The following is a 27,914-nucleotide window of genomic DNA, read 5'->3' as shown; positions in this document are numbered from 1 at the left end:
TTGCTATGTCTTTTTTACTCAGCTAATTTAAAAGCAAACGAATAACATGATATGCGAGTGATAACTAAACGCTTTTTTAGTTTTGAAAACCTACAAACAAAATCCAGCGCCCCACTTTATTTAATGAGAGTTATTAATAAAATCAGAAACAGATGTGGAATTCTTAGTGGTCACTCATAAACTATTCCATCATATCAAAGGGAATTTCCAATGATCCTCACTACGAGACGGCACTTTTTATATTTTATTTGGCTAACACAAGACGATTTCATGTAGCACAGAGCGACCCCAGTAACCGTGGGGTTAATAAACTATCTCCACGAAACTTTAGCTTATACAGAGATAAATTTAAAAAGTTGTTTTCATCAGAAATTCTAATTTGTTCTCCATCTTTGTCACTTTGTTCCAGTTTTATAAATTTTCATCAATTAACGAATCAGTCAGCTGCCGTTGTTCGTTCCTCCCTATCTATACTTGTGTACATTGCATGCTACTACAGTATTTTAATCTTAAGATATGGCCATTATGCATTCTATATACGCTGGTTAAGTATTTACGTAATGTGTCGCAAAGATAAAAAGTTCAATAACATTTTTAAATTAACCCCTGCTTGTGAGTATCTATGATACTAAAATATCGAAGTTTCTACATCTACACTCTAAGAATACTTGTGACCGCGGTATGGCAACACTTACATTGTGCGCGACTGTGTGGTGGACTGGTGTCGTTGCTGTCCTCACTTGAGCACCAGCAACGTACACGGCTTCATGCTCCATAACGCTTCTCCACATCATGTGCCTCACCCTAGTAGCTCGCGACCACAGACAGCGGACTCGGATAACTTAACAGATCAAGACTTAAATGCGTCTCCACGTAAAGATTCGCATCACCTCGATGTACTAAAAGGTAAATAAATCCTTGCAAATATTTTTCTCGGTTAAATATGTAAACAATTATTTAAAAAATAAAACTGCTAAACATTTGAGAAGTAAGAGTTTTAAAGTAAATAATAAGACCTGCAACGATTCACTTCAATATTAACATCAAAATAAAAAGCGCATTACATTTATTCTTTTACGTATATATATATATATATATATATATATATATATATATATATATATATATATATATATATATATATATCATTAGCCCATAAAGTGCTCGGACTTCTACATATAATCAAAAACCTCACCCCGCCAGGACTCAACCCACGATCTTATGTGTGTAACAGGGGAACGTTATCTCTAGACCACCAGGACACTCAAAACAGTCTAGACTTTGTTATATAACGAAAAGAGAAAAGTGAATAACAGCGTGCAAATATCATTGATGTGTGCATTTAAATTGAAGAGAATACAAAAATAATTGGGCAGTAACTACAAAACCAAGACAGTAACATAATATTTGAAGGAAAAGACGGTATTTCAGTATTCTTAGATTAACATTTTCATACGTTAGCTAAGCTTAATGCTGCAAAGGATGATCCCTTAGATATCTGTATGGACGCGGCCACTTGGGTAATGAAAGGATTACATACATAATGGCCAAGTGTTGGTAAACATTTATATGGCTGGATATATAATAAATGTAAAATCCATTTTCTGCCTTTCTTTTACGCAAACTTAAATTGACAACTTGCAATTTGCGTCGCCTTGTTTATGTAAATATCGAGATGGCGTACTATATTTTGTAACTATTTAGACACTTAAAAACTGACCGAGGTTTTACCAACTTTATAAATTTTGTCAGTTTCTACAAGTAGCAAGAAGATGCTTGTTCATAGTTTTTTACCTAATTTATATGATACCATCGTTAGTGTGATACAATATACTGTACAGTAACTACAAAACACAGCTAAAGTCGAGCAACATCCCAGCCACTTTTAATATGAAGTTTCCTGAAACTTAAAAACAGCCCTGCTGTCGGACACCATTCGGATCAATATCATTACTACTGAAAGTGTTACAGCTACTGTCCATACACTGAGGTGGATGAATGAAATTATAACCGTAGTCCCTAGAGATATAAAATCTGGAAACATTGATAAACAGAAGAAGAGGGACCATAGTTCCTAATGTGTGTGTGTGGCATAATTACCAAACATACTGTGAGCGAAGTTATGCAGTCACAATATGCAGTGCCTGACCAAAGTAACTTCACTCATTGTGGCCTTTTCATTTTTCTCAGTAAGAGCTTTCAGCAATGGTCCTGACATCTGAGGAAAAAAGTAACGATACGTATATTCAAAATCTGCAGTGGCACAAATAAATGGCTGTATGCGTTAAATATTATAGTGTACTGATTAAAATATTTCGCATAACTTTTAATCTGCGTTGTGGTAAAAAAAAAAAAAGGCTTAGTTTTTTTCATTCTCCCCATTACTACATCTAGTACAGTATTGATCATTCTGGTCCACTTAGTGTCAAATATTAACAAGATGATACCCAGTACATAACACGGAACAAGACGTGCTGCGATAAAACTAACTATTTTGGATTACTCGAAACTTTTTCGCTTGATCATTTTCTGTTTTCGGAAAAAATCTATTTATATGCAATATTCGGGAGATAGTCTCCAGGAAGTGTGAAATATCAGTGTCTTATACAAGGGGTGTTCATATTAGCGGGACTAAGGTGTAGTACAGTCGCAATTACTTTAGACTCGCTCTTAGCGTGCCTGCCTGGACGCCCTCCATTGCCAGAAGTATCACCTTTAACCTTTTTAAATGAAACTTACAAAAATGAAGGCCTTGAAATATTATTTTAAGTCAGACACTTAGCTAGAGTGGATTGTAACGTCGAAACTCGAAATGTTAAAAATTTCCTTCCGAGAAAATAAAATTTGCCAGTATTTATTCCATTCGGGTTGCTGTATCATTATGGGGTTGATTAGTTTAGTTTAACAAATTTATTGGCAGAGCTTGTAGTACAGTTTGCCTATTCTGAGTAATTCAGTCAGGTCTTGACACTGAGGGTGGTATCACTTCTCACTGTCACGCAGGACAGAGGTTCACACACAAAGAAATACATCATATTCATTAACAACTATAAATGTATAGAGGTCAGATTCATATGGATAATGTCACTGTTCACTGCCATGCAGGACAGAGGTTCGTACACAAAGAGTTGCATCATATTCATTGACAGTACATATACATATATGTAAACACACACACACACACATATACATACATATACGTATATACATACACATATACATGTACACGTACATATACATGCGCACACGCACACATACATACATATGCGTCGGTCAGATTCATGTGGGTAATGTCACTTTTCACTGCCATACAGGACAGAGGTTCGTACACAAAGAATGCATCATATTCATTGACACTATATATAGGTCAGATTCATGTGGGTAATGCCACTGTTCACTGCCACGCAGGACAGAGGTTCGTACACAAAGAAGGAAATACATCACATTCACCAGCAGCATATATGGGTCAGTGGATCACATACATTGGAGTCATATTCTAATTGAAGATGAGACACACCGAGCAGGGTCCACACAAGGCTTCCCCTGTGGTCTTCAGGGAATATAGTTCTGCATATTTTATTTTACATAATACATAGTTTTATTTTAAAGTGAGCTAGAACTGCGAAGGTAGAAAAAAAGTTTTAGAATTTGGTGTGTAACGCGCTCCAAAAAGTATCTTTACGATTTTGTTAGACAATGACACAACCGACGAAAGATTTTGACAACCCTACCTCAACATGAGTCGCAGTATTAATTTTGAAATTCATGGGACCCTTCCGCAAAGATACTTTTTTGAGTGAGTACATGTTAGTGATGGTTACTGTTTTAGTACTGATAGAAAATAGATTTTGGTTGATCCTTGTGTTCGATGATGGCCAGCCCTACGAGTGAATTTGTTATAGACTCTGTTGCCAACAAAACAACCACAGATCCACACCCAATGTTAAACGAGCTCTGTGACAGTGTCAAGGAATAATCCAAGAAGATCGGACAACTCGCCAACTGCACTGGCTAACCATTACCCCGGAACACAATCCGCAAATCGATTAACATTCAGGGCCGGTATACACAAAACTTTTAAGTGCTACCGAACAGTTGTTAAGGCTGACATTTTCCTGTTAAGCACTAATAGTACACACACACAAAACTTTTAAGGGCCTTAATAATACTGTTAAGTTAAAAAACCTCGGGAGCACTTTTAAGTCCTGTAATAGTGGTCTGTTAGTTGGTTCCATGGCGAACCAACATCAGTGGCGGCAACGCATTTATCGGCAAAGGGAAAATATATTTAATGAATATAGTGTGTATATATTAAATATAATCTGAATATATTGTGTGTATTACCTCTTTATAGCAGAGATCTTCTTTCTTGACTTGGACAATACTGAGAACCAGCGTGTCTCACACTTTGCCACTGATCTCACCACACCAGGAAACACAGCATTGACTTTCACGGTGATTTCTAGCCACGCCCTCTTTGATTATTTTTGTTAACCACCCACCACATTTTTTCACATGAACATATTTATTTTTTCGATAGTTTTCTTGCTGTTTTAGATGATTCTGACATTTATCTTTGGGGAAAATCACCTTTTTTAGTTAGGCTAGGAGGTTAGGCGTAGCCTGTTAGGTCAGGTAACTTAACCTAACTAAAAAAAGTTAGGTTCACTTAGGTTAGGTTACCTGACCTAACAGGCCACGTCCTAACCTAACCTAACAAAAAAAAAGTGATTTTCCCCAAAGATAAATGTCAGAATCATCTAAAACAGCAAGAAAACTAGCGAAAAAAAATATTTTTCATGTGATGGGTGGATAACGAAAATTAACCCCCTTTTTTTGTCTTAATTATTCAGGAAAGCCTTCAAGCAGCCATTCAATATTAACTTTTTCTCTTCAATGGCATCCACCAATAATAAAGTCTGGACTGCTGTCCAGCTGGTTTTCCTTTTTCGTGGGGTTGAGTCTTCCATTTGCTCAATAACACGTTGATTTACAAACAGCACGGCAAGGAAAAGCCATCGATCACTATCCTTGGTTAATAAATCTTCCTTCAACCCGCATAGATTAGATTTTATTTCATTTTAATGATCAAAATGTATATAAATGTAAATATTAAAATTAATCTTCATAATTTTATTGAGGTTATTCCGCTATGAGACCATTTTATATGATGAACTCCTACTATCCTTAGCGCTTTTTAGCGGTACTTAACAAACAACTATTTGTGCGGTAAAAGTTTGCTAGTTAAGCTTTCTGTAGAACTTAAAATTTTACTGCTAGCTAACATTACTATTATGTCATTAGCATAAAAATTTTATGTAAACGAGCCCTGGTTCCCAATTACTGCTGGGTAGAGAGGCAAATGGCGCAAAGAAACTTGCTTTTTCACCTTGCCCGGTGATCGAACCAGAGTCCACTCGGTTGCGAGGTAAGCGTGCTGACCGTTACACCAGTCACAAAACGCACATATTGACACCCCCCCCCCGCCACCCACACACACCGATGGCAATATATGTGTTGTCACACATGATTCACATTAATTTTCAATGTACGTAAACACAGTTTTACTCTTGATAAAGCATGATGACACATACAAAGTAAGAAAGACGAATATAAAACAATATATGGCCTACACACTGACACGGTCACTTTCATAAAATAATCATCAGGTCTGGCAAGAATAGAAATTGTCCAGGCAGTGTTGATGAAACCGCTTACGGCATAGTATGGACTCCACGCTCATAACTCACCTCGGTCGATTGCTCACTCCGAAATAATTAAGGTAAAAATGTTAATTAATATTATAAGTGGCATTTAATAAGAATTATTATGTAAGCATATACTATGAATTTTTACTCAATAAAGAATATCAAACATTAATAGGGTGTATAAAAGTGGCCATAGTGAACATAAAACCAATATCACTTACCTTAGATATCAGCTTCGTAATGAGTAGCCATGATTGTTATTGTGTTGTACCATGATTATCAGTAACTTTTATTTACAACACTAGTTATCCATCTTGCAACTCGTTAATTCACTGTTTATAAATGTCTATCGCATTTGTAACACTTTTAATCCGTTTATAAATCTTATCGCAATTGTAACACTTTCAATCAGTTTATTGTCTATCGTATTTATAACACTTTTAATCCTTTTATAAATATCTATCGTATTTGCAAAACTATAAATCACTAAGAGGTTCTGACTGTCGCATTACCATACACCAACACAAGTCTTACTGAACGTTGTTCTGTCCGTTTCATTCCTGACAACTTTGCGCGGAAAACTGTCTCGTCTGGATTGTCATTCCTTTAGCAATCGTATCTAATGTTTTATTATTTCTTGTCCATATGTCACATGTGCATATTGATGTAATATTTTAGTATATATACCGAAGCAGTCAACATGAATTTGAGTAATGGCAAGTACAAACTGGACAATTTTGTAATTAAAAAGATTTGTAACCAGGTGAGAAGGTTGGGTCACTTTACCCTCTGATCTGACTACCGACCGTTGCGGTGCTTTTTAAAGATTAGTAGGGTCATTACCTAATACCTGACCACTGTGGACCTGATCTCACCCTCCTCTGTATATATATACCTTGTTTTGTACTTCTCCTTAGTCTGTACTCACCCCTGAAGATGTGAATTACACGAAAGCACTTGGGAACTTCGTGTTTTCTTTTTCCTTGTGGTTATCAGCATATATATATATATATATATATATATATATATATATATATATATATATATATATATATATATATATATATATATATATATTGCATTTGTTTTAAGAGTTTATGGTTCAATTTGAGTAGAAAAACTTTGCTAAACATTCGAACGCGGCGAGCCTTGATGGTTGTGAGACGAGTGAACTGGCAATTCAGCATTATCCCAATGGCCAGTAACGTTAAATAAGGAGCATTTTTCCGTCAACTTCCCCTTTTCATTCGTTTTTTCAAAGAGTTGTCAATTTTTCTAGTGCCTTGCTCAGACGAAACGTATCGTTTGCGCCAATTTCAGTGGCCAAGTAAACATCTATACTCAATAATGATGATACTTATATATAAAAAATATCAAACCACGTAAAATAAGTAAATTAATATATTTGTTTAGTAAAATACTTGTGTAATTTTTTATTGGTGTTGATATTCGTAAATACATCAGATACATTTGTTTACAGTGAGCGGTCTGTTTACAAATGAGGAACACGGAAAGATTGGCGCGCTAGTTCTCTGCATGTGTGACAGGGCGCCTCTCAGAAAAAATGACAAGTCTTTAAACAATCGATGCCAGGAAATGACGGAAAAATTGCTAGTGTGGCGCCGCCGTAGTTCTTTTTATATAATGCGCGCCAAATGCGGTACATTATAGCATTATGTAAAGCGTAGCATTTGTCAACTGAGAATTGCTCAAGTGGTCGTGTTTTGTATATGTACGTGATACTGTACAGCCTATATTATTCAGTAACTAATTAAATAAAACGAAGAACATACGGTAACTGATGTTTCTCCTGTACAGTAGATGAGCTGCCTGAACAAGAAGTGAAAGGACTGGACGGGTTACTCGATCGTCTGGGTGCTGGCAAATGGACTATGTACTGTTCTGTTGTCGTCGCCATATGTAAGTTATTTTTAAATCTTTTACTTATTTACCATAATGACTAACCGCCAAAATGCACATGTGACCAAGATATCTCGTACATTTTACATTCTTCACAGTCATTATATTTTACAGGATACAAGCTCTTCTGTTGTACGCTACATAAATCATTATCTAAATTTAAAAAATGTTGTTAGCCAGACGTCTGTTTTGTGCCATGTGTAACTCAAGATCTAAATTCTGCCATGTGCCCAGCTGAGTTAGATGTAAAGTTCTGGTGCCCTTATTATAGAATAGATATAAATTCACTAGAGTCGGTGCAGCGAAGAATGACAAAGATGATTCCGGGACTTAGAAACCTTCCACCTTCCATATCAGGATAGGTTAAAGAAACTTAACTTTCATTCCCTAGAAAGACGAAGAGTGCGGTGAGATATGATAGAAGTATTTAAGTGGGTGAAAAGAATCAATAAAGGGGATATAGATAAAGTTCTTATAATATCCGAGCAGGATAGGACTCGGAGCAACGGATTCAAGTTGGATAAGTTTAGGTTTAGGAGGGAGATAGGAAGAAACTGGTTCACAAATAGGGTGGTGGACGAGTGGAACAAGCTTAGCAACTTTGTAGTAAGTGCGGGAACTCTGGAAAGTTTCAAAAGGAGGCTAGATAGATTCATGGATGATAGAGAGTGGTAGTAACTCTCGACAGGAGCTGCCATGCACAGGCCAACCGGCCTATTGCAGACTCCTTATTTTCTTATGTTCTTATGTAGTGGGGATCACGTGAAAATTCTGTACCCCAGGTTATTTCGCTTTGAGATTAAACTGTTCTGACGTTAACCTACCATAACCAAATCTAACCTATCATAATATAACCTAGACTGCATTACTTTTTATACCAAACATAACCTAACCTACCTAACCAAATCTAACATAACATAACATAGCCTAATCTAATTTAACCCATCCCCTCTAGGTAGAATTAGGATAATTAAGCATCAAGGGGTGCTTAATCTGCATGTGACCCTCAAGGGGTAAAAAGCGTCTTTTGTTGTAATATGTGGTACGCAGGCACTTCTAACATGATCTCTTTACCAATGTGGGCGATAAAAACCGGAGTTAGATGATGACAAGGGGCGTGGGAAATCGTCTCTCGCTGCCTGAATTTTCAAACAATAATACTAAGAATATAATAAAGATTTAATAATAAATAATTATTATAAAGAGACTAAAATTTCAATATTTCATTACGTTATATAACTTTTAGAAAATACTAAGAAAAATTAATAAAAGAGTGAGAGATAGAAGAATTATCACCATTGTGATTCACTCGTGATAAAACAAGTTCTTTAATGCAATAACACTTGTAATTAGCTTAGTTCTTATTACTGTTGTCGAGTCGAGATTGACCTAAACCTAAACTTATCCACTTTAAATCCGTTGCTACAAGACCTATCCTGCTCGGATATTATAAAAACTTTATCTATATCTCCTTTATTGATTCCTTTCACCCACTTAAATACTTCTATCATATCTCCCCGCACTCTTCGTCTTTCTAGGGAATGCAAGTTAAGTTTTTTGAGAATGCACACTACAACTGCCACTACTACTTTTCTGTCAATCGGAATCGAGTTTGACGATCATCCAGCTTTGATAAAATGATATGAGTTATGAAGGATGTCACCTTCGTTGGTGAGCTCTGAGGTGACAAGAGGCCGATACGGGACCGGCAGGGTCGTTCACAGATGCTGCACATGTGGAGGGCTACATCTAGTGCGGGAGGGGCGGCGGTAGCGTCTATCCGGTGTTGGCGCTTGTCTGCCTCGGTTTGGAGTCGGGCTAACTCGAAAGTATTGACACCTCGTGTGGTGCTACTCCAAGCGTTACAGGGTGGATCGTCTCCCAAGTGATGGGGTAGATTTGACACTTTTTCAGGTTTGATTGTAAATTAGCTGCTTTGGCAGTCTGCTATTGTCCATGCGGGTAACATGGCCAGCCCAACGTAGTTGTTCATGGATAATGGCAGCCTCGATGCCCCTACAGTTGGAGTCAGCGAGAATACTGGCATTTGTTCTCTTGTCTTCCCAGTGAACTCGGAGGATGGAACTTAGACTTCGGTGGTGAAAGTTTTCGAGTGCCTTGAGGTGCCTCCTGTATGTGACCCATGTCTCACTGCAATATAGTAGAGTGGGGAGGACCACTGCTCGATATACGTGCAACTTTGTAGATAATTTTAGCTTCTTACAGCTTAAGACACGGGTACGGAGTCTGCCGAGGGCTTGAGATGCACATCTGATCCGTACACGCACATATGCGCGCGCGCGCGCGCTGCGCGCACGTAATAATATATATTTTTACCTGAATGGAATATATTGGGGAACTAAACTTCATGAGAATAGGAAATGCCACACGTGAGAACCCTTAAAGTATAATGAATATTGAAAATGGTGTCACTTTTCCCTCTCTTTATCGCTCTCCCTCTCTATCTCTTTATATGTGAGTAAATAATGGTGAGAGTGAATGAATGTGAGTGTGACATTGAGAGTGAGTGAAGGCTAGTAAATAACGGTAAGAGTGAGTTAATGTGGGTGCGGTCTATTTCGCTGATTATAAACCATTTGAACAGTACTGCCTCACAACCTGCCTCGACCTCTCCTCCGGCTCATGCTAAATACATACAAAAGCACTCGTCAGTTTTAAGTCTCAAATTACGTAAACATGATATAATGCACCTCATAGATAGATAGATAGATATTAATTAAAGATGCCATACAAGTTTACACTGATTCATCATGTACAGTATATAGATTATACAAGTATTCAATATACATAGTACAAGTATACAAATGTTGCACCGAGACAGTGCAAGTATACAAACATGGGTAAACAGTAGGTCGATTAGATAGATAGATAGATGTTTATTCCGTAAAATCGACCAAGAATGTATAGGTACATATTGTAACGCCTTAATGGGTATTGGTCGCTACACACAAGTTATCCGGATCGGGAGTCGTAAACAAATTTTTAAATAGTAAACGAAAAAAAAACGGTTGCGAAATAATTTAATCCATGCCAAGTGTACACAAGCGTGTGGAGAGGACACATGTTCGAAAACAAAAACACTCCTAGAATATGTACACAGGCAACTCGAATTAACGAACATAAGCACTTGGCTACACACACACACACACACACCATCATCATGACCTCATCTGATAGTTTGGGAGTAAGCTACTACATCATCGTCACCCTCTCCTGCTCCCACCTGAGATCCCTCGTCTGTGGAATGCTGTTCGACACTAGCTGCATCCAGTCTATACAACCACGTAGTGATCGCTATGAGACCAGCCTCATTTAAACCCTTGTGAAAATCATCAACAACTCATAGATAACCTGTGTGTTCACTCCTTGCTAGAACTGCGCTGAAACTCCATTTTAAATGACTCTCTCCCCCTGTATTTGTTAATAAACTTTTATTATTATTATTATTATTATTACTATTATTATTATTATTATTATTATTATTATTATTACTATTATTATTATTATTATTACCATTATCGCACACACACACACACACCTCATATATTTTTCTACAAAGAAAAAATAGAAACCGGAATATTTACAGCAATGACTAATATAGACCACAACAGCTGAAGCGTGTGTACAGCTGTTGGTGGTATCTCCTGCCCACTCACCCGACCCACTCACTCTTGTCCCACCCACTCAACTCACTTACTATCTCTATGGTAGTATCAACTCAATCGCGGACGACGACCCTACTCCTAATACACATTATGCAAGGCTGACTTTTTAGTACCCTACCTAGAGAGGGGGGACGGGGGTCTAGGTTAGGTTTAGTTAAGTTAGGCTTGGTTAGATATGGTTGTGTTATGCTAAGTTAGGTTAGGTTAGATTAGATTTGGTTTAATTAGGTTAGGTTAGATTAGATTTCGTTTAATTGGGTTTGGTTAGATTTCGTTAAGTTAGTCTAGATTAGATTAAGCTAGGTGAGGTTAGATTAGGTTAACTTAGTTTAGGTTAATTTAGATTAGGTGAGTTGAGGTTAACGTGATTCAGTCAAAAGGTGAATTAAGCTTAGGTTATGGCAGTTTGTGAGTGGATAAGTCCTTGTTGCTCTCAATAGGTTGGCTCCCTGAGGACACGGCCACATTGACACTTTTGTTTCTTTGATTTCTTTATTTTTTTTTCTTTTCTACAAGCAATAGGGTAAGTATCCCCTCATCTTTTCTTTGGATATATATGAGACAACAAAACTACTTGTAGATGGTGTCGGGTGCAAAGTGAACACGACACCACTGGACACTAAACCTTTAACTCAAATTTACACCTGTATCTGCTACTCCTCAGGGTATGGCTTCCTGTCTTTCCAAGCTATGGCCGGAGCCTTCATGGCGCCTCACGTAAACCATACCTGCATGGCCACCTCTGGCGTCCACCCTCTGTCTCCTGACCTCCCTCACGATCTCGGTCTTCCATCATCTACCTCTGGTGCCCTGACAGTCAACGAGTTTCCAGCTGCTAACATCACGGGCTTAGTACACGAGGCCATAGATGTTGTTGCAGTGTAAGTATACGGTTTTTTTCTATTTTTTTGTGTGTGTAGATATCAAGTGTTAAATGACTTTCTCTCGCCCTTGAGACTGAGAAGCGAGTACTGTACACTCGGCACAAAAAGTTCTCGAGCACTCTAAGCGTCAAACAATCTGACTAAACGAACGAGAATTCTTACCATTGCTCTGTGAGGAAGCTTTTGGGGAGGTTAACTTACTTCTTTTTACCCGCAAATACGATACAGACGAGCAACATATATTATTACATGTTGAGAGTCAGTTCACAACCAGGCATACCAACCGTTCTCAGATGAGCCATAGGCCACATTGAGTCACAGGAATGAGTCTCCAAACTGACTTACCCGGACTGTTGTATCTCGTTTGGGTTCGATGCGGACTTCTTAATAGCGAATAATTTCAATAACAGATTCTTCTCAATAATGGACAGGGCTTCGCGAGGGTTGACTGTACCCATTACGTTATTGATAAGTCCGTTATTGGGAGAGTTTACTGTATTATTTTTTATACAAGCAGGTGTCATGGCGTAAGTTGAGCTAGATATAAAGGCTTTTATCATCTCTGTTTGCCACGTGTGTCTAGTGTACAGTATGTTTGGCAAGTCCGTTTGTTTGTCGCCTTCTTGGCACTGTTGGCAAGTATTGGACACACGTGCGCTACACCTTTAGTGCTTACGAAAATTCCTTACGAGCGTTTATTTTTCAACTCAATTTATATCATTTACTCTGTACTTTTGCGGTATTTTTCCTTTATTATTTGTAAAATGATTATTATAAATACAGCATTGGTTTATTCTTATTATGATTGTTGTTTTTGGTGATATGATGTTCTGTTTTTGATGATAATTTTGTGTATTTCCATAGAGATACCTGTAGCTATTACGTAAACACTTCGGCTGGGGTGATGGAAGAATCCTGTACACAATGGAACTTCGACAACTCCACCTTCACCACGACCGTTACTTCTGAGGTACTATACAAACCACGACATCACGCCCAATACAATCTCTTCATTATAAAGTACTACTATTATAAACGGCATAATATATAAAACCTGTATCCTATATGTGATTTACACCTGATATACTGTTTACTATTAGAGTTTCACAGGGAACGATTGCATTAATAGTGTTAAATTTTGGCACAGATGGAGCTAGTGTGTGGGAAGTCGGTGTTGGCGCCTTTATACCAGAGTGTTTATATGTTTGGCAGTGTTATTGGGTCGCCCGTTGGTGGTCATCTGTCAGACAAGTATGGGCGGCTTACACTGCGTTTTGATGCTTCGTACTTAAGGCTCCTCGTTTTCTTCTTTCTAACTTCATTATTTACTTTCTCTTCATGACCTTGTGTGAGACTCGGAGTCCTTGTTCTTGTCTCTTTGTCCCTCACTGTAGATCTCTTACTGTAGGTCCTTTACTGTAGGTCCCTTCCTGTAGGTCCCTTACTGTAGGTCCCTTACTGTAGATCTCTTACTGTAGGTCCTTTACTGTAGGTCCCTTACTGTAGGTCCCTTACTGTAGGTCCCTTACTGTAGATCTCTTACTGTAGGTCCTTTACTGTAGGTCCTTCACGGTAGGTCCCTTACTGTAGGTCCCTTATTGTAGGTCCCTTACTGTAGGTCCTTCACGGTAGGTCCCTTACTGTAGGTCCTTTACTGTAGGTCCCTTATTGTAGGTCCCTTATTGTAGGTCCCTTACTGTAGGTCCTTTACTGTAGGTCCTTCACTGTAGGTCCCTTACTGTAGGTCCTTCACTGTAGGTCCCTTACTGTAGGTCCCTTACTGTAGGTCCTTCACTGTAGGTCCCTTACTGTAGGTCCCTTACTGTAGGTCCTTCACTGTAGGTCCCTTACTGTAGGTCCTTCACTGTAGGTCCCTTACTGTAGGTCTCTCACTGCAGGTCCCTTACTGTAGGTCCTTCACTGTAGGTCCCTTACTGTAGGTCCCTCACTGTAGGTCCCTCATTGTAGGCCCCTCACTTACTGCAGTTCCTTCACTGTAGGGCCCTCACTTACTGTAGTATAGTACTGTCTACTTAGTAATTATTCTATTCATTCTAATTGACGCTGATGATTCTACTCTTCACTCTTCCTCACATTTTCCCCTTCCTCGTAACTCTCAAACTAGATCTGTTTCTAGAACTGATATCATTACTTCTATCAACGCGGATCTGTGCAGCATCTCTGAATGGGGAGGTACAAACTTGGTTAAGTTCAATAGTAACAAAACTCAATATTTACCAATTACACTTTGTAAATTAGACGATCTCCCACCAATTACATTTCAGGACGCTATCATCCTCCCAAATTCTGAAATAAATATGTTAGGCCTCACCATTTCCTCCAATATGTCCTGGAAATCACACATCCTTAGTATAAAAAAAGCTGCCTCCCGAAAGTTGGGAATGCTGTACAGATGCCGCAGCTACTTCACTCCTGAGCAGTTGCTCCAAGTATATAAGGGATTCATTACTCCTAACTTGGGGTACTGCTCTCATATCTGGGGTGGCTCTTCTTCTCTCCAACTATTAGATAGGGTGGAATCAAAGGCATTTCGTCTTATTAACTCTCCTCCTTTAGTCGACAATCTATCTCCCCTTTCTCTTCGCCGCAATGTTGCTTCACTCTCTCTCTTTTACAGGTACTTTAACGGGCAATGTTCAGTGGATTTGGCATCCTGTGTACCGCCGGCAAGGCCGTGGGTTCGTAACACACGTCTTGCCCGCGGTGCCCACCATTTCTCTGTGGATGGTCGGTCACACGAGAATAACCCGTTATAGTACCTCCTTCTTTCCTCACACAGCCAAACTGTGGAATGCTCTGCCTTCTTCTGTGTTTCCATGCTCTTACAATCTGTCTCACTTTAAAAAGCTGGTTTTCCGGCATCTTCGTGGTGTAGATTAATACAGTATAACCTTTTTTTCTATATTTTCAATTTCTTTCCGTTCTTTTTTTTTCGCCCCCCAGGCTCCGTTGTGGGTCGTTTGACCTGTGCCCGGGTGGGCTAATTCCCGTAAAAAAAAATATTACTATATTTTTCTTTCACCAATATTTCCCCAAATCTATTATTTCCCTTACTAAAATTTCCCTAACTAACGGTCCCCTTACTAAAATTTTCCTAACTAATATTTCCCCTTATTAACATTTCGCCCACCCTCTCTCCTCCCACATCAACATTACTCTCACAGCCACACTTCGCCTCCAGGTACGGGCGTGGGTGGCTGTTCAAGATGGCTGTTGTGATATACGCCCTCATCGCCACAGGTTTAAGCTGGGCTCCCAACATTAGCTCAGTGTTGACGGCGAGATTTTTCCTGGGAGCGATGCATATGATAAGCTTGCAGGCTGGCTTTGTGCTCGGTCAGTCACATTATAATATTTTCCTGTCCATAATTATCGTTTTATTATTATTATTATTATTATTATTGTGATTTTTGTTAATGTTGTTGATTATTATTAATGCTATTATTACTATTATTACATTACTGCTTTTTATATTGTCTATTCTTCTACTTATTATTATTACTATTATCATTATTATTATAATTATTATTATTATTATAATTATAATTATTATTATTAAAATTATTGTTATTATTATTGTAATTATTATTATTATCATTAATATTATTATTATTATTATTATTATTATTATTTTTATCATAGTAACAGCTGGGAACAGCATGGTTACTATAAGTGGATTAAATTAATGGTGACAACAGAGATCATATGTAGTGTTCTTAAGGGTATCATTGTAGACATTACATAATCATTTTAAATGTACCGTACACCGCTCCAGTCTCCCGTTTCCTCTCCGTGTCGTGGGAAGCAGGACTGGCAGGAAGTGTGTGGGAGGAAAGGTATTGGCTATGCATTGAAATTTATGTACCAATACTTAATGTTATCGTCAATAGTAGTAGTTGCAGTAAAAATTGGTAAAGTAATAATTATAATAGTTGAAGTAGTAGTAGTAGGATTGTAAGGGCGGAGGCACAAGCTGCCACCATTGTAAGGGCGGCGACTCTACTACGACTACTGAACCACCGAGGCCACCCTTAAATTCTAATCTCATACTTCTCTCTGTCTCATTTCCTTCAATAGATTCTGTCTACATATTTCAGTTCATGGTTACTACATAACCTCAGTTCTTTTGGTAGCATGGCGAGGGTTAGGCACATGGGTACTGTAATTCTGGTATCAAGGTCACTTGGACACAACACAGTAAAGGCATACCGAGATGAAATGAATACCCCTAATATACTCTAAAAACTGGTTTATTAATATGAAATCAAAGTAGGGAAAAAGATGTCATTAACATACAACTCCAAGGTTCAGACCCCTTGGCTTTACTCCACTTAGACACTGTACTCTTACTTCTCACCACCTTTCTGGTGTTACATTACATTACATACAGTTATAAGACAAACTTACATATGATACCTTCACAGCACTGTTGTTAGTACATATGAGATGCACTCACAACACACCACACGTTATTGCTGATACCAAGTACATGGGTTCATTACCCAACATGGGATAATTATATTCCAGATAATTATCCCCAATCATATACAACAAACACTGCGAACCATATAACTTCCAGGAGTGTTCCAGGGTAGAAAACTGGCGTCTCCAACTAACGACTGCTGTTATGGTCCGGTGTCAGTAGTCTGACACGTGGTGACAGTCTGGGGTCCAGCCCCACGATGCTGACTGGGGCAGTTTAATCATGCCGAATCAGCGACATCGTCCACTACAGCTAACTGTTAGGTATCCACTGACTCCAGGCAGTCGGTGGGGTGTTCAAATAACCGACACACTGGATCTGAGACAAATGTAGAAGTGTCACAGGAAGCATGATGATGACTCAATCACAACAAATCTTTCGTCTCGTAATGTCAGACGACATTTACGTTACTATTAATTCTTACACTGAGTAAATGACACTTACACTGTTATAACATGAACACTGATACTCACAAAATTGATTAAGTCAAACTGAATGGTTATATCGGCGGGGAACACACGCTTACATACCTGAGACAAATGTAGAAGCGTTACGTAAAAGGCTGTTCCTCTTTCCCACTCAGGGTTCAATTTTTCAATTTCAATTGTTTATTCCTTGATAGAGGAAGTGGGATCCTAGTGCTATCACTAGGTACCCCTGTACAATAACACCAAAAGCATCTGGCAAGTGTGACAAGTATATACAGTATAAATATTATAAAGGGGCATACTAAAGCCTAAGGAAGGAAGGATATTCCTTTAACACATAATCAATGTTATTTACATAGTATTTGGCCAGTATGGGGAGGATCATCGTGTCTCCGTCAGGGGGTCGTGGAGTGGTGGTCCAGCAGGCGTCACGGAAGCGTTGTGTGTGGGGACATCTTAGGAGGTAGTGGATAAGGGTGCGGCTGTTGGGTCTTCTGCTTAATGCACAAGAGCATTGCTCAGGGGATGCGGGGATACCAATCTCCCAAGCAAAGTCATACCCAATGATGATATGGGCAGCAATCACGTCCCCTTTCCGCGACCCTTTCCCACAGACACCACTCAGGGTTTTATGCCCGTGATTTGCCAGAGGTGGCTACTCACGCAATGACAAAAATTACTTACAAACCAACTGTTACACATTCAAAGATGACCCTCAGTTGACATGGGTCTGGCGAATTACTTAAGTTGATTTACATAAACTAATTCAAGATTGAGCTTGCCAGGAGAAAGTGGAATATATGTATTGACAACTGAGTACAAAAGGCGGGACTTACGGAGAGGGATCCTTGGTGTATTACGCGTTTCTTCCTAGGTATGTTTTGCAGACGTGAAGTATAATAAGAATCAACAGGTTTGACATAGACCAGCAGTCAATGTGACCATGACAGGATGAACCTTAGCTTATCAACAATTAAATTTGATATTTTCTGTAATTTTCGGGTGCTAAGGCCATTGCTAACTGAAATACTCATGGATGAGATGAACACCTGAATATTTTTATTTTTTTTATTTCTGTAAAATTTTCGTTGGAATTCACACTAATTCCTTCATAGCAAGCATAAACATCCCGTACATACAAATAACGCACACTCACCAAAAACTTTTCGAAAATAAGCATTATGCAATCTGAAAAATTAACGAAGAATCTAAAACCATTCCGAGATGACAAGCCCCATTCTGCTCAATCTCACATCCACCATGCCCATGTGCTCGAGACGTTTTTGGTGAGTGTGTACATAGACAACACAGACATACAATGGTAAATAGTAAGTCGATTCAGCCAAGGATAACCCAGTAAAACCAGTTTGTGTAATGTAGAAATGACTGGGAGATAAACAATAAATTCGGGGAAAGATGAACAGAGTTGAATCATATACTGTAACACAGAGAACAGCGTGATAATGAAGATGTTCGCAGATAAATGGTTTAGTACTTCTTGATGAATTAATGCTACTCCACGTCACGATGGCTTGGTATAATTGACGGGCCATCTTGTTGGAGGGAGCTTTTGGCGGTTCGAGTTAGTTACAGTATATTATGTTGAATATAGGAGTACATTATATCCACCTTCTCATTGGTCACATGGTTGTCATATAAGTCACTATGACACGTATAGGTTAGAAACATTTATATATAATCTTTTATATGTGCCAAAACATTTTCCATATATCTACACTCTCCACAGACATCCCATAATAATTAACACGCACGGAATTTCACTTTAATTTTGACATTTTTAAAATTACTAGTTGTAAATACATGATTGATGATGTTACAGTGATGGAAAGTTGCTCGAGCCACCTACGTCCAGTGTTGGGAATCATGGTGGCTTTGCCGTGGGCGCTGGGCATTGCGCTTTACGGAGTCTTCGGTTACTTTGTGAGGGAGTGGCGGAACCTACAGTTGCTCATCTCCCTCCCCGGCATCCTGATATTTCCTGCCATTTGGTAATTATCGTCTGTTAACTTTATAATGTTCTTGACCGTTATGGGACAAAACATAAAAAATACTGTATATAAATACTTTGTAACAACAATGAACACAATATGATTAATGCTGTACCATTCTCGTTATTATTAGAGTAACAAGCCATCTCATAACACAAGCGACGCGTTTTGTTTACTGAGAGAATAAAATGACTGTTTACTTCACTTAAATTATCCAGTAACTACATACTTCAATATCTTAGCATTATCGTCGTTCCCGAGATAAACGTTGGAAGCCACTGAATTGTCTGAGTTTTGTATAAGATTCGTTCATGTACAGTCACTCAAAAAACTATCTACACAAAATTGTGTTAAGAAAATATGACACAACTGACGAAGGATTTTAGCAACCCTCGAAGAAAACAGTAGTCGCAGTGTTCATTCTGAAGTTTATCGATCACTTTTTTGAGTGACTGTACAGACGTAAATATCATGATAATACGGGACCTTATGATGACCCAAGAAATGTATAGCCTATACAGTGTGAAGGCTGTTGATGGGATGAGAAATTCCTCAACAGAAAATGACCTCTGGAAATGAGTTGTGCTTTAAGGTAATGTACAGTAGATCATCACACAAAAAATAAACTCAAGCCAAATACGAAGCTTTACACTGTAGAAAATTATGTTGCATTGTTCTGCTCACAGTTTATGGTACTCCGAATGGTAGAGATGCTTACGTAGTTCACATCTGTACACACACAAACACTGTTGATTATCTCACAACAGAAGCTCAATCAGTGCCCCTTCACCAAATACATCATAGATACATTCTCCCATCTACAGGTACAGTCCCCTTCACTAGTGCATTTACAGGGGCTCATCATCAGGTTTTGTGCAGTGTGGCAGCCAAAGTTTGTTTACATTCGACAGAAGGAAACTCGCAATAGTAAACATATTCAATGCAATGATTTGTAAAATGATTAAATGACGAGTCCCTGTAAACGCACTAGTGACGGGGACTGTACATATCCTCCAACACATTGGCAACTTTCCCAATATTTTCATCACCTTAGAAACTTAATCAGAATCTATTAGTACATGACAGGAATCTTTAACTTGATAATAATATTTACTTCTTTCCAGTCTATATTGGCTAACGGGTGACCTTTATCTCTTTTGGTTATGACGTTATAACTGGACGTGTTCCCCTATCTGCCCAACTTGGGATTATTTGATTCTGGTCTTTATTTACTTTGCCAAAAAAGTACAGATACAGAATGGAAAATAACAACAACACTGGCATGGCTAAACTAAGTATAGACCAGTCAGGCTACATATAATTACAATGTCTTTATACATGCTCAAGTGTCTATCTGCAATATATATACATCCTGAAGTGTATACCCACAGTGTTTATATACATTCTGTACTGTGTAATTGCTTTGTCTATATACATACTGAACTCTATTCCTGCATTGTCTATATACATAATGAACTGTATAAAACCTGCAATATCTATAATTCTATATGCATGCTGAACTATATATATGTATATTGTCTATAAACATACTAAATCATTTGTGAACATGCATGACGATGTTACTGAATTAATATCATTATTATTGAGGTTCCTGGATGAATCACCGCGATGGTTGATAGTGAAGGGATACCACGACCAAGCCCGCACCGTCCTGGCCAGGGCTGCCAGATGGAAAGGCGAATCTCTCCCTTCTGCTCTGGTTCTCGAAAAGATTATGAGTGATCTCTACGTGCAGGTCAGTTGTCCACATAAACAGAATTGTAAACCTGCTCTCGTGAGTGATGTAATTTACTTTAAAATATAGAAATCAGTCTATTTTATCGGGACACATGAACCTTAGACACCCCAGCTTATTTCACCTGAAAATTAATCACCCTAAGAATGACCTAACTTAACCTAATCTAAAGTCACTGTATACTTAGATTAACTACATGAAGGGTTGAGGAAGATAAGATCACGTGATCACTGGCAGCCATTTTGTTTCAATCTACACCCAGTGAACCGGCATGATTCTGTCGCTTATCACCTGGTCATTGCTGATTTTGTTTTCCATTTACACAATGTAAATGTATTGTATATTTGTACAGAAAATTATAGTCAAAATTCGAAATGCACAGTTCCCAATATATTCGCTTTTACTAGATTAAGAAAAATACAATTTGAGTATAAGGAGCATTTAACTATAATACCAAGCCATTCTGGGTGTGAGTGAGCGAAGATAACCATACAAATTATTTTATTTACTTACTGGCAGTCAAGGAACAGTACAGTGCTCCGTCCACGGCTCAGTTGAAACAAGATGGCGTCCCTGTATACAGGGACTAATCCAACCTAACCTAACCCTCCCAGGTAGCGTTAAGAGATATAGGTTAAGTGAAATAAGCTGGTGGCTAATCTTAAAATGATCCAAAAGATAAAAAGAACCTTCTGACTCAGTCATAGAGTGAGTGAGTACAATGTGTATGAAAAGTAAACTGAGATAAATAGAAAAGTCTGTCGTTATACTCTCCCACGTGAAGCAACAACGACAGTATAACCTTATAGGGGGACACTGCCCCTTAAAGGGTTAAGGCGACTGCAGTCTTGTAGAGAGAGACTCAACTCACATCAGTACTGTGGCTATCTAGCAGTTAGCACACTGAACGAGGCACAGTGTGTACTGGTAACAGCCTTGAAAGGTTTGAAACAAGTTCCTTGTATCTTGGGGATAAATCAGCACCATTGTCGGTATGTAAGGAGGACGACAGTCTACCTCCCAGTCTTGTAAGGAGACAGTCTGGCATTATATTAATTACATAACAAAATTAATATCACGGCAATACATCCATTTGTGAAGGTAAAATCTGAGAGTGTATATAATAGTTAATTTGACAGCAATCGAATGTTAAGCCCTGTGGTGAGTTTATCATTAAAGTGTTCATCATCATTCCTGTACTGGTATTGTTAGAACAGAAATATCCAGGTTTACGGTACTTGATGTTTGATCTGCTCCTACTTATAATTAAATAAAAGCAAGTATTTCTTGCCTTTGCGTTAACATTACGACAAAGATACTGTTTAAGGCTTCAACATCCTATATACTGAACTCTATAATTTATGCTTCGTTAACACAGATAAGCATTTTACATTTGTTGACAGTGAAGGTCTCCTCTTCATGTTTGCTTCAGTATATCATGACATTATAAATTTGTTCTCAAGTTCTATTCTCTATAATGCCAGTTTGTCATCCACGCTACAGGAGAAAACTGATTATGCAAGTGACTGTTACGATGAGTGTTGTGAGGAGTGTGTGTTCCTATCGTTTCGCGTGTTATTACGTGACCCCGAACAGCCGAGGAAGTGAGGTTGAATTTTTTTAATAAACTTGAGGGTTTTTTATGGATAACAATGCACTTTTTTATTGTCATTAAGATTTCATATTCATCCACAAACGCTTGATATCTGTTAGCGAACTTCAAGAACATGAGCAGAGGACACAGTCATCATCCAGGCATCACCACCAGTAAGTTTATACAACAAGGTATTTTTTAATAAGGTAATCACCTCACCTTGGATAGAATTTAGTTAATTAGTAGAAACATTATAAAAGGTATAATGAGATAATCTTACCTTGAACACCCCCATTTACATACATTAATATAGGGCAGTATTATACCATAGTGCTGAGAGCCATTGTTAGACAGACCACAATATTATTAATTTCAGAAATCTATAATTTGCCGTCATTCTGTCTAATATTTCACCAGTTAAGATCCTACGATTCAGTCTGACAAACACCTTCCTGGCATCTATGAGAGCCTGCATGGGGAAATGATACTTTATTATCTTGTAGCTTAATAACTTTTAGAAGTATACACCCCAGCACTATGACCCAGAGTATAATCTTCCACGTGGGCGGGGGGCAGGTAGCATATATTAAAAGAAAAAGACAGTTACCTTGTGGTAAGCTAGACAGTATGCATTGCTGCATCTGTCCTCCCAGATGGACCTCCTTAAAAAAGAAAGTTACGCACACAGTATGTCAGTTTGTCAGCAATATGTCATTTTTTTCCAATTGGTAAATTCAATGGACATTGTTAACGGTGTACATGGATAAGACACAGACTTCCACTACCACAAACCACGTGGTTAGGACCTGTTAACCATGTACACCGTGTCACGTGAACATGTCCACAGTCGGAGGAGGAAGATGAGGCCGCCAGCAGGTGGTCAGTGAAGCACCGTCTACAACAGTGGTTGCTGAAGAACGTCTTCATAATCGTCAGGTGAACTTACCCATCATCCTTAATCGCTCTTAACAAATTTGAAATTAACAAACCAAGAAACTTTTTCATGAAAATTCATTTTTAATTTACTAGTGTGATTGCTTGTGAGTACAAGTAATTGACTGACCTTTGGGCTGTTGTGGCACTCTTGACGGCGTCCAACTAAATCATTCTGTCCCTTGTCAAGAATAACTCGCTTTTCTTTTTTCCCGTGAGTGTTGCAATTCGTATACTGTAACTTACAGTACTAATAATGTACCTTAATGTTTCCTAACAACATTAAGTAACTATGACCACACACAGTGACGCTGACCTGCATATCTATGTTACTCTACATTAGGAAAATTGTTGTAAGTAACTCAAGCTTTATCAGAAAAAATCACACGACACAGTTTGATTTTGTCACGCTACACAATGTCTACTACCTACAGGGGGAGTAGTGTGTGTTGCCTATCTGCCATCACATACCAGCTAAAAAGACATCTATCTCGTTTAATATTAAATTGTTGATGACTAGTGTAGAGTATACACTAACCTTGACAACGCGCTTAAAGACCTTAGGTGCGAGAGGACAGTGCAGTAATACATTATAACATCAACATTGACTTGCTGTGCCGCGTCTATTGACCCTTATCACACGCAATACTATAGAGCATAATGATCCCACCACCAATGGTATAAATTTGTTCCACAGGATAACACATTGTTATGTTTACCCTTATATGTGTAATGTGCAGCTAACAGTTCCATACAGCGCCACACTGAAGCCGCCAAAACGGAAGTTCTCTTGTTGAATCAATTTTTTGTATTATATAAACGGATGGGTGATTCCTCTCCACAATACATGTATGAAAGTATTTCTTTAAGTTACTGTAGAAGAAAACGGCAAAATAAAATCAAACATTGCACACTCAAGAAAAACAGCCAGGGACAGTGATTAAATTTTGGACAAAGGTCAAGATAACAGCGACTTTGGTCAAGATCTCGGAGAAAAATCACACCGGCACCACTAAGATCACTCTGCGTACAATTATAACTCACTCAGTAACACCAGTCCACCTCATAACTCACTCAGTAACACCAGTCCACCTCATAACTCACCCAGTAACACCAGTCCACCTCATAACTCACCCAGTAACACCAGTCCACCTCATAACTCACCCAGTAACACCAGTCCACCTCATAACTCACCCAGTAACACCAGTCCACCTTATAACTCACTCAGCAACACCAGTCCACCTCATAACTCACTCAGTAACACCAGTCCACCTCATAACTCACTCAGCAACACCAGTCCACCTCATAACTCACTCGGTAACACCAGTCCACCTCATAACTCACTCAGCAACACCAGTCCACCTCATAACTCACTTAGCAACATCAGTCCACCTCAGCAAATTGAATAATTATCTGACTAATTACATATCACTGAAATTTTCCTAAATATATATAATGATTTGACTGTGGTAGAACACCCCCATTCTGTAGCAGTTTTATCCCTGCAGAACCCGACACCTGCGGACCATGACTCTCACCTTGTGCTTGGACTTCTTCACGGTTTCTCTTGTTTACTACGGGCTGGCTTTGGGTGCCGTCAACTTGAGTGTCAACCCTTACTTCTACATGTTGCTTAGTGGGATGATGGAGATACCGCCTTACCTGTTGATGGGTCCTCTGTTAGCCCGCCTGGGACGCAAGGCTCCAGCCATCGTTTCCTTCCTTATTACCGGCCTCGTCCTGCTCGGCTTGCCCTTCATCCCACCTGGTACTGTAGTCTGTCTGTCTGTTTATCCAGCATACTTACTCTACATCACTCTAAATAGGACGGTAATAAACTGTCATAACAATCGCAGGGTGTAGTGTGTGTAAGCTCGTCATTCCAATTTTAGAAATATACACCCAAGATAAAGTTTTGAATTAATTTTGAGTGAGTGAAGTGTATATAGTATAAGGAAATATTAAAAAAAATCATTACTGAATCATTTATCAGGAAAATTGAACCTCAGTGAGACTCAGACGCCATCTCCCGGCAGATATGATATGGGTTAAGATGACGTTGGCCTTGACGGGAAAGTTCTTCATCACTGCCGTGTTCGAGGAGCTCTTCTTGTACTCTTCTGAGATCTTCCCTACGGAGGTGCGGAACCAGGGGCTTGGATTGGGTCTCCTCGCCTCCCGCCTCGGTTCCATCGTCAGCCCCTTCATCAATGACGTTCTGGTGATACACAAACCAAAGTTGTTTTTGACGAGTTTATATTTTATACTTCAAATATGTTAATGAACTAAACCACATTCAAGACTGGTAAGATAAGGAAGTAAAGGATTGTTTTTTTTTTGGGGGGGGGATTGTTTCTTTTGATAACCTGAATAATTTCAGTGAAAATGAACAAGGTGACGAGAACTTGTGATTTGAAAGACTTAATTAGATCTTGGGTAAATAGGTTGATTGTGTGCACTTCAGGCTCCCGTGGTCCCATGGTCGACGTATGTGGTGTTTGCCTCGCTGTCTCTTGGAGCCAGCGCCGCCACCTGTTTGCTGCCGGAAACCAAAGGCTCCAAGATGCCGGATCTAGTGTCCAGTATGGAGAACCAAACTACTGTTTCAGTCCCCAGGTACGTAGCCCCCCCCCCCCTTCAATAGTCTCTCCCTCTCTCATGGCCTACAATTTTTCAACATTACTTTAATGCCTTTACTCAAATTTAAACTATACGCTTTATTCAAGCACTATTACTGCATATTACAAGAACACACACTTCTGTTTTTATATATTCCCACTTAGAAAAATGTTCTGCTCCTCCAGTTTTATACCCCGAAATAATATGAAGCTTTCCGCTGATTTAATATCATTAGATTCAGATTATATTAATATAGTACAGTACCTTCAATTTGCTGAATCCATATTGCTACCTATTGTCTATGGGATCCACCTTTACATTCATCATAAATGTAACAATATTTTCAAAAATTTTTAAAACACTGTTAGGTCTAGATGACGGGCAGGCTCATCCGATTGCCCTTTCGATTTATTTATTTATTTCATTTATTAATATCTTATTATTCCCAAACTTAGTGACAAGCCTGCATGCTGAAGGAGAGACGATAGAGGAAAGCTAACTCACTCGATACTGACCGCTGAGATGGAGCATCTCCGCGGTCAAGTGCACAAGAGTAATTTCTTCATCGTGATTCACAAGCAAAACCTTCGTATGTGACAAGAAAACTCTGGAAGGTTAAGAATGAATAAGAATTTGACATGTTACAGCGTTTCAAGTTAGTTTTCAAAGTTTAGATGACATTACATGGTTTTAAATGTCTTTAACAGCTTATGAATACATGTTGTCTATCACAGTGAGGTGTTCAAAGGGTCTCTGGAGATATTTTAGTGTTAACTGAATGAGTTATGATACAATAAAGAACAAATAGTAGATGTAGGCTACTGGAAGACAAAGTTTATTATTATTATTTTTGTATTAAGTAGATACCCGGTACTGTACCTATTTTAAGGATTAAAGTCTCGCAACTTTTTACCTGCCTTGTAAGAATAAAACTTACATTGGAAGCTTCAGAGTTTTATTGGAAAAAATGATTAATAGAGTAGTATACTTTTTATTAAATGTGTAGACATCAACCAGTACAAGAATGTGACGAAAAACCTACTGTTATGGAAGTGCTGAGAAAGATGTTGAAATGTGGAAAGAAAATGTAAAAAAAAAATATTGATGTAGAATGAAGCTAGTTTGAAGATAATGGCAGACACCAAATGCTGTAAAATAAATTAATAATTAAACTAATATGATGATAAACATACAATACTAGTAACAATAACTACTAAGAATAATTATGATAATTGTATAACTAAGAAATTATAGCTCTAATGTACACACAAAACAGTACTGTATTCATTGGGGCAATGATAATCTCTTTCTGAAAAAGTGATTTTCTTTGTCTCCTGAATGATAATTATGTATCAATATAATTTATGTCACTTGTTTACTGGTTTACTGCACCATTCACATAATGTAACACGGCTGTAGTTATCAAATATTAATGTTTGTCTCAAGTTCATATACTGTACAAGCTGTACTGTTCTGTAAACAGTTTCTTTTCATTTTAGATGTCTATATCGTCCCATTCTGTGTGTCATTTACATTGTATTTTTTTCATATTCTTAATGTAATGATAATAAAATATCATACTATACATGTATTTTGTATTGCTACCTTAACCAACTCAGTAAATCTATAAAATTTGGCGGCCGCAATAACGATTAAAACGGACCAGTAGATGCCGGGTTACTGGCAGGTGAAGACTAAATAGAATTCTCAAATCTTTCTTAATTGTTGATGAACTACTGTAATTACTTAACTTAAATATCGTAGTTGTTGAAGGTTAGTGATAACATTATGATGTTAACGAGGGTCAGGTGACTCAGGTAGTACAGTAGGTGTAGTAGGCAGCTACCAAACAGGGAGGTACTACCGCCTGGGA

General features: G+C 38.4%; 1 protein-coding gene across 2 annotated transcripts; it reads left to right on the top strand.

The window, feature by feature from the left end:
• Nucleotides 1–120: 120 nt before the first annotated feature.
• LOC121879996 (organic cation transporter protein-like) lies at nt 121–27,626 on the top strand. Of its 2 annotated transcripts, none has more exons than XM_042386890.1 (13): nt 121–906; nt 7,530–7,628; nt 11,979–12,195; nt 13,063–13,168; nt 13,346–13,449; nt 15,401–15,555; nt 18,971–19,139; nt 20,748–20,895; nt 23,337–23,425; nt 24,931–25,190; nt 25,459–25,643; nt 25,887–26,038; nt 26,497–27,626. In XM_042386890.1, exons 1-13 carry the CDS (start codon nt 768–770, stop codon nt 26,513–26,515), a joined length of 1,842 nt encoding a protein of 613 aa, XP_042242824.1. In that variant the 5' UTR covers nt 121–767; the 3' UTR covers nt 26,516–27,626. The 2 variants fall into 2 exon arrangements, with proteins under 2 accessions (XP_042242824.1, XP_042242822.1); XM_042386888.1 differs by having other exon boundaries at nt 7,527–7,628.
• The last annotated feature ends 288 nt before the right edge of the window (nt 27,627–27,914 follow it).

Source organism: Homarus americanus, unplaced genomic scaffold (assembly GCF_018991925.1).
Source record: "Homarus americanus isolate GMGI-L3 unplaced genomic scaffold, GMGI_Hamer_2.0 scaffold30108, whole genome shotgun sequence".
In the NCBI taxonomy this organism is placed as follows: Eukaryota; Metazoa; Arthropoda; class Malacostraca; order Decapoda; family Nephropidae; genus Homarus; species Homarus americanus.
The sequence above is the reverse complement of the archived record's forward strand: the minus strand, read 5'-3'. Positions and strand labels throughout refer to the sequence as shown.